The 8,857-nt window shown below is 43.5% G+C and overlaps 1 protein-coding gene across 1 annotated transcript; it reads left to right on the top strand.

Moving 5' to 3' along the window:
• Nucleotides 1–3,419: 3,419 nt before the first annotated feature.
• LOC136473623 (putative germin-like protein 2-2) lies at nucleotides 3,420–4,146 on the top strand. Its single transcript, XM_066471274.1, has 2 exons — nucleotides 3,420–3,534; nucleotides 3,608–4,146. Exons 1-2 carry the CDS (start codon nucleotides 3,420–3,422, stop codon nucleotides 4,144–4,146), a joined length of 654 nt encoding a protein of 217 aa, XP_066327371.1.
• The last annotated feature ends 4,711 nt before the right edge of the window (nucleotides 4,147–8,857 follow it).

Below are 8,857 nucleotides of genomic sequence, written 5' to 3' on the forward strand. Positions count from 1 at the left end.
CGATAACAGACTCAACCTTCACGGTGAGCATGCTATCGGGCATCGCGAATGGTTTAGTGGTGTGGAAAGACCATGGCTGGGAGGCAGGATCGGTGTGGCAGCGTGGAGCGAAGAGCATGGATGCACATCCAAGAGGCGAGGACGGACGCGGGCTTCCCAGCGAGTACGTGGCCAGACATGTCACGGCGGCACGGCGAGGACAGGAGCGGGCTTCGCAGCAAGCACGTGGCCGGGCGCCGTGACGGCACGACTAGCACGGGCGCACGCCTGGGTGGAGCAAGTGTTGCAACTCACATGTAGACCCATCACCCTGCTGCTACTAGCAGCACTCGCCGAGTATGGCTAGTGGGCGGCGCGATGAGGTTTTGGCTCTAGGGCATCGGCGAGGCTTGGCTTGGGTCCTACAAAACTAGTGAAGGGCAGGGGTATTTTGTCCAAATTTATGTGTTTTGTGACCTATGAGATAAAAATGCTATTATATAAACTATAGTGTCTACCAGCAAATATACATGAAATTGTAATGGTTCTCGGCTAAGACAATTTTTTCTGGTGGTTTGTGGCAAAAGCCACACTTTAACGATGTCTCCTAGCAAATTTTTCCTATATCTAATCAACATCACATGTGATAATATATAAACAATGAAATGAAATTTCATATGCTCATGCTCATGAATGAATGGATGATGCTTGTGCTCATGAAATGCAAGTGTCAAATGTAATGCTTAACACTAGGATGTTACATTGCACATGCATAGATCACAACTAAGCACGTCTAGGTTTGGAACCTAAGATCACCAAAGAGCATAGGTGCTCAGTTTGACGGAGTGTCCATCATATCAACGGAGTGTTCGATAGCTCCTAGAAACCAGCCACTAGGACCTTACCTTCTGTCGACATGAACCATCGGAGAATCCACGGTCTCTCATGGAGTGTCCACTAGTTTATATAAACCGAAACCCCACAACTCGAGAGCACCCAGTTGTTAGCAGAGGGTCCATGACCTCACATGGAGTATCTACTGATTTATAAACCTAGTGACATAGGAAACCCGAGACCTTCTAGTTCCTACCGGAGAGTCCATCACCAGAGTCAAACCAGAGCCAACTCACCCCAAAACCCTTACCCGACGGAACATCCGCCACCTAGGTCGGAATGTCCGTCAAGTTAACAGTAAGGATAAAGTTGTCTAGTGAACTTACCCAAGAGGTCAACAATACTAGGTTAAACATAGTTTCAAAAGACAACAGTAGAGCCATAGGTAGAAGCCTCTATCCTAAGTCCTAAGCTGAGTCTTATTCCTAAGCCTTCCTCGGTTATCTTCAGCCTCGATCTTTGTTTTCTTTTAGGAACCGAGTAGCGTAAGGAATGTGTGTGAGTTGTCATGTACAACTTCGAATTCGTTCGAGCAGCAAAACCAGGCAGGCACCCCACTACTATAAACCCTATTTTGGATGCTTATCGAGTCTCATTATGAGTTATGCATTACATGTAGTTTTGGTTGTTAATCTTGTTCACCTTACACTTAGAGTCACTCATTACTCTATTATTATAAGCCTCTCATCTTAACAATAGGAATGGAAACGCTTAATTGCTTATTGCTTAGTTGCTTAGCAATGGTAGAAGTCGAGCATGAGAAGGGAACTCATTCTCGTGCGTGTAGGATGCTGCACTGGGATAATTAATCACTAAAACCAATGGGGATACAACTTGATTTACTTTCCTAATCTAGATAGGCTTCACTTCACTTAAGGTTATACACTTGGGTACTACTTTGGTAACTTTGCTCATGCGAGCGGTAGGTCATTGTGAGTGTGGGATCTCAAGCGACATAGCTCGTGGAGCAGTTAAGGACCGTTTATTGGGATACATGAGTTTGAGTAACCACCCGTACAGACCATATGTCATGGATGGGGTCGATAAGCCAAGTAACTAATTGTGACCGGTTTATCCGTGAAACTAGCAAGGGGGTTGCGTCGGTCGGGAATGTCCGGGATATTGACCTGGCATCTGTCGAACCCTTCATAGGATACTCGGGCTGGTTTAGGGAAAGGTTGGGAGACATGAGGCAACCCTTATCTTATACACAAGGTATGGTGGTTAATCCTGTTCTTCCATGTGGATACAAGTTGTACACCTCTGCAGAGTTTCGAAAGCCTAAAGTCCCTCGGGATGGACCCCTTATGATTATTCTTTCTTTCTATACCCATGGTAGAGAGATGATGGAACATAATGATGTTGCGTCTTATATGTGTTAATCACTCTTTTGGATATCATACCTATTTAATGCTAATACCTTAAAATAAACCATGAGCATGTCATCTAAGAAACGTCATGTACTCTTCGCAAATGTACAACTGCCTAATAATACTCTTTGCATCCACCAAATATCTATGTGTTGGAATTAAGTCCTGCGAGTACGAAATGTACTCACGGCGCTGCGGTTAAGTTGTTTTGCAGGTGTTGTTGCCCCGGTGGATGCGAGGTAGCGCTCTATTCACCGGTGCAATAGCAGACCTTGGATTGAGCGAATCCAAGATAAGCTGCAAGTTAACTCCGATAAGAAACTGAGCGAGATATGGAAGAGTCGAGCCTAGAAGGAGAAACTAAAACTATATAAACTTTGCGAATTATGTATTTTTATGTAAGCATAATAACCTAGATAGTTGGGCACGATGTTGGATGTTATGTGTGTTGGTTTGCCACATGGGGTGTTCCGTGTCACTCGACCATTACAAAGATCCTAAAGTGTCGTGTGCGGATGGGCGCGCGACAGTGGCGACCAAAATCGAAGACACACTTGTGGCAAGGTTTGGCACGAAAATGAGTCTATGACATGTGGGGTAGGGTGCTAAGAAAGTTTGGCATGTCATTGGTGTGGCATTGAACCAAACAGCTACCGAAGAAACTGTGGCACGACAAACGTTTGGCGTGGCAGGTTTTGGTCACCAACCAAACAGACCCTATACACCTTAACTTATCGTAGACTGATGCACTTGAATGAAACTGTACTCCATTTGTTACATGAGTATCTCTTTAGCGACAAGTATGTAACGATGATGTGTTAGACTTGTTCAAGCCCAACCTGACGAATGTACATACTTATTGCTGTCGTCATCGCATGTAGTACATATACATAATATGCATGCTGCGAATACATCCATCTAATTAAATCAAACACATGCAATGCTGCCAAATGCCAATTGGAAAACTCGTTCCTAAGCTGACGAAGCAATCATCGCTCACAAATAAACTAATAATAAAGTCGCCGGCCTGGCCAACAAATCATGCTTGATCACTCCCACTATAAATACAATCTGCTTCGTGCTTAGTTAGGCACACGGAAGTCAAGGTGACATATATCTGCAAACCAAACTTTAGTGTAATTCAGGTTACATAGCTAAGGAGAAACAGAGGCACAGATGGCGAGCCATCATCTGCTTCTCCTTGTTCTGTTAGCTATGGCCTGCTGTCATGCCATTGCCTCCGATCCGAGTCTTCTCCAAGATGTCTGCGTTGCCGACAAGACATCTTCAGGTAAATGCAAACTTGCACTGCACCTACACTAATACAAGGTTGCTTGACTATATATATGAATACATCCATGCAGTACATGTCAATGGATTTGCTTGCAAAGACGCAAAGGACGTTGCAGCAGAAGACTTCCACTTCTCTGGCCTCCACAAGGCTGGCAACACTAGCAGCAGCAAGCAAGGCTCAGCCGTGACGGCCGTCAACGTGGCACAGATACCAGGGCTCAACACGATGGGGATCTCCATGGTCCGCATCGACTACGCTCCCAGCGGCATGAACCCACCGCACACCCACCCTCGTGCAACAGAGATCCTGACAGTGCTGGAGGGCTCGCTCTTCGTTGGCTTTGTTACCTCTAATCCAAACAACACGCTCATCTCCAAGGTCCTGCACAAGGGGGACGCGTTCGTATTCCCAAAGGGCCTCGTCCACTTCCAGTTCAACAATGGCAAGGGCAGTGCCGTGGCTGTTGCAGGCCTGAGCAGCCAGAACCCTGGAGTCAACACTGTTGCCAACACAGTGTTTGGATCCAAGCCGTCCATTGCGGACCATATACTCGGCAAGGCCTTTCAGGTCGACAAAGCTACGGTGGACTTAATGCAAGCTCAGTTCTAATATAATGAAGCATGCAGATCTATCAGTAGTCTGGGTTGATTATTTATTTGCTGAGCAGTCCAATTGTTTTCTAGCTACTTGCTTTAATTTCTTCATGCACGTTGTACTATTGTTTACATTTGTATACTAATTGTTTTATATATAGTTGTGTAATCTTGTGTTATTGTTGGTGGTGCAAAATTAATGGCAGCATTCAGTGCTATGTCAGTTTCCAACATGTTTTGCAGCAAAATACGTTCTCTTGCATTCTGTCATGCGTGCTTATTTTCTACTCCCTCCATCCCAAATTATTAGTCATTCCAACTTTTTTGGAGAGTCAAAGCATCTTAATTTGACTAAAATTATAGATAAAATTACAAAAATTTATAAACATCAAACATGTATACTATGAAAATATAATTAATAAAGAATCTAATAATACTTATTTGATATCATAAATGTTGTTATTTTAAAGAATCAAATGATACTTATTTGATATTATAAATGTCATTATTGGGAGCCGGGATCCATGCAGTATACAATGGCAGGGCCACAGTTCATGCAGAAGTGTATGCTCCATGGTGGCTTGGTAGCTTCATGCATTACTACAAAAGTGGTTTTAGCAGACATCCCTTTTTGAATTTATAGGTGGTCAAGAAGAGCATCCCCCTCTAAAAATAATTAAGGGCTCCAAGAGACAAAATCCATACCAAGAAATAAGTTTATAGCAACATCTGAAGTTGTCCTCCTCTGAATATATATGTAACCATTTTAAGAGATAACCTTCTTAACAGGCCCACCTCTAGATATCCATTTTTAGAGCTGTGTCTTATATTGTCCCAACTTTTGCAATATAGGTCCAAGCCCATTTAGTGTGACAAAAACCATAGAAACCCACTTAGCTGGATCCTCTCTCTCTCTTCACTACTAGGAATATCCACTTCTATGATGATCATCTTTCGTCACTGAAGTAGCCAAATTCGTCATATTTTCAGTTTTATGACGAATTTATGACGGAAAACGGTTCGTCATAGAAGTCGCGACATTCCTTAACTTCTACGACGATTCTAGAAATTTGTCATAGATGTGGATAGATCTATAACAAAAACTGACTATCATAGAACTGCTTTGGCATGCGTGGCAAGGAGACATGCACGCTGGCAATTGCTTCCGTTGGAGATGCTTTCCACGTGTACTTGCTATAGCCGGTTGCATTGGAGATGGTTCGGGTACGTGTCACCTTGTTATTGGACAACGTGGCCATCCTTGGTTCTTGCACGTTTCAGGTTCTTAATGGACAACGTGTCGGACACCTATTGTTCCACATGTTAGTTTTCTATTGGCACACGTGTCGTGTTGCTGTTGGGTCATGTGTTATTTCTTCATTAGACTATGTGTCATACTTTTATTGGTTCACGTGGCCGTTTCTTATTCGACCACATGTCACGGTGTGTCCGTCCATGTTTCGTTTTTTATTTGGCCACGTGGCTTGATGACTTCCTTCCACGTGTCAGATTTTTATTAGCCCACATGTCGTGCCATGGCTATTTCATGTGTCATGCACTGGTTCGTCCACGTGTCGTATTTTTATTTGATCACATAGCCTGCCTAGGTTCTACCACGTGCCCAATGATCAATTCATCATAAAAGTTATTCAAGATCGTCACTGGTGCATAGATTAACTACATAATTATTCGACAATGTCTACATAATTATTCAGCATGATAATCAAAAACAACAAATTACTGTTTACACATCAGCAGCAACCCGTTGATAGTTTCACTTTCACCACATCAAACCAGCATATGAGTACACACATCAAACCATAAATGTTCACTGCATCAAGCCAATAGAGTTGACGACTAGGAGTTACTAGAAGACGAGCTAAAGCGCATGATATCCTCATGTAGCTTATTGTACTCCTCCTATTGCTGTATCTTGAACTCCTCAAACTCCCTTTTAGTCTTTTCTATCTTCCTCTTCAGTTCGTCCACTTGTTCGACGAGGTTAGCAAAACTTTCCTGTTCAATAACAAGCTATTCCCGAAGCATTCTCTCCGCCGATGTCTCTGTTCTAGCTAAGCTTGTCAGTATACCAGCATTCTTCAAAAAAAGGGTGTTGCTGCTGACCTGGGAGTGGACCTAGCCATGGGAGAGGCAACGGACCATGGGAACAACATTAGCACTTGTCATTGGTTCATGCCCATCAGCAACAGGTTATGTTCGCATAGTTTCTATAGCTTCCTATGAAATTCAAGCAGTAAACATTAGGTTACACATAGTGGAAGAGGACTTTAATTGAAAACACAAGAGATTAGTTCATAACAAGTAACGCAGGTTTCATATTGATATGGAATACATAAGCACAATGCATAGGTTCTGATATGGATTACATACTGTGAAATTCAACCAGTAAACAATAGGTTACATATATGGATTGCATAAGCACAATGCACAGGTATTGCAACTTCAAAATTAAATGATGATGCCAAATTTAGGGCCCCTTTGGTTCATAGGATTTTCAAAGAAAAAATGTAGGAATCAGTAATCCTATGGAACCAGCACCATAGAGGCCTTGGGTTCACAAGAAGAAATGGGGGAAGGAAAACTATAGGAAAGTTTCCTATCCTTCAACTTTCATAGGAAAAATAAACGAAAAAAACATCCAGTGAAACCTCATTGTATTTTTTTCCTATGTTTTTCCTGTACAAAACCAAACACCCCTTCTAACAAAATTTCTCTATTTTTCATTCCTCTGTTTTTCACATGCATTCCAACCATATTCCTGTATTCTTCCTGTTCCTACATTTTTCTGATCTTGCGTTCCAAAGGGGGCCTTAGGCTCCTACCACTATTGCTTCTATTAATAGTGCACATGAGTTTCTATTTATACAAAGGTTAGAGTAATAATAAAACACAACCATCACTTACAAATGATTGCAGCTGTATAGCATAGGAGCGAGAACCTATAGCCTGGTGGCACTTCACTTTTGCACGGTTTTGCATGTTCTTCTTAGATCCATGAGTCAACTCTCAAGGTCATGTTGACTTCACTCTATTGGACTGCCTTCCTCTAGGACTGATATCAGCGAAGCCTTTTGTCCTCCTGGCGGAGCCTCCTTTGCAGCTTCTTTAAACTGGACATTGAAATTGGAGAAACAAATTTAAGCAGGAAGCATGTACAAATTGCTTTGCTATCCAGGCAGCAAAGCATTGCATTACTATCTGCACCCCACCCCCCGGCCCCTCCCGCCTAAACTCAATACAAGGTAGAACAAGCACCTCAACTACATGGGCCACTAGCTCATCTTGTAAATCTAAATATGTTTCATCTGTATCACCAAATCCCTCAACAACCACCCCTGGTTCTTCCATCTTCCTATGATTCTTTGTGACTTGTGCCTCCCGCTCTCATTCAAAAGTAGTTAGTGGTTGTTCATCTAGATTACAAAGGTATTTATTAACTAAAGCTTCTAGCAAATGTCAACATAACAGAGAGAAAGAGTATGCAAATAAGCGCCTAACTAGGAACTACAGCGTATATGGAAGTCATTAATCCAATAAAGCATATGTCAGCTACACTCAACTATAGGAAATATGAAACCCCATTGCTATCTACATATCCCACATTGAACCACTACAATACAGCACACATCATAAAAGGAATTTGGGTACCTCTTCTTCCGCGTACCCTGGCTATGCTTCATCATCGACACAACCATCTTGTCATCGTGGTCGTGGAACTAGTGTGGCCGGCGTTGATGAAGGGGTACCAGATCTAGCTCCGGCTAGGGTTCAGATCTGGCTAGTCGTGATAGGTGCTGAAGTAGGAGATCCAGATTTGGCCTATACCATCATTGAGGTGGTCCTTCTGCCGTTAGCTGACCTACTATCGATGAATCAAAGGGGATCTAGCTCCAGCGAGGGTTCGGAAAGCAATGAGAGAGGGTACAACTGGAGAGTGGAGATTGATGAGTCAAGCTGCTGTGCTGATGGCGCCTAGGGTCCAAAAAGGGTGGCGGAGGGGGCGGCTAGAGAGTGGAGAGGAAGGCCAGGGGGCTAGGATTTGGAGCGAGAGGAGAGACAATGGCGGCTAGAGGATGGAGATGGAGACAGAGACGGTGACTCCTTACGCTTTTTTGTGGCCATCATAGTACCACAAATGCCCTTGTCTAAAATCGATTGCATGGTAAACCTAATTTCCGAGCAGAGGGCAAAAGAGAGACATCTAATTTTTGGTGCGTGTTGGCGGCACTGCTCAGCGTGGTGCGACAGTTTCGCCGAAAATCAAATTTTTGTGCGGGCAGATCTCCCCATCTGTTTGGGGCCCACCAACACTGCAAATTGGAATCCCAAGAAATGGACAAAAGAAACTCAAAAACTAGCTCCTTTGGAATGGAGGAGAAACATGAATTTTGAAGGGTCTAAATCCCATAGGAAAAAATCCTATGAAGCCCATTGAACCGGTAGCAACAGCGGGAACCCTAGCTCCACCGCACGTAATTCCACGTCTGAATGGAGGTGGACGGCAGCAAGGGCTGATGTAGCCCCATGGCGAATGCCATGCGTCACTACCTCCTGGATCCACGTCGGTAAAGCACGGATGTGCTCAAGGAAGTTCGGTCCCACCGGCAGTACGGATGCAGTGTTTAGCTTCTCCATGACAGCTAAAAAAGCAAGAACGAAGAAAACCCTACCAATTAGTAAGATATGGTGCCACACAAAACAAGAAG

The sequence above is a fragment of the Miscanthus floridulus genome, chromosome 8 (assembly GCF_019320115.1).
Source record: "Miscanthus floridulus cultivar M001 chromosome 8, ASM1932011v1, whole genome shotgun sequence".
Taxonomy (NCBI): domain Eukaryota; kingdom Viridiplantae; phylum Streptophyta; class Magnoliopsida; order Poales; family Poaceae; genus Miscanthus; species Miscanthus floridulus.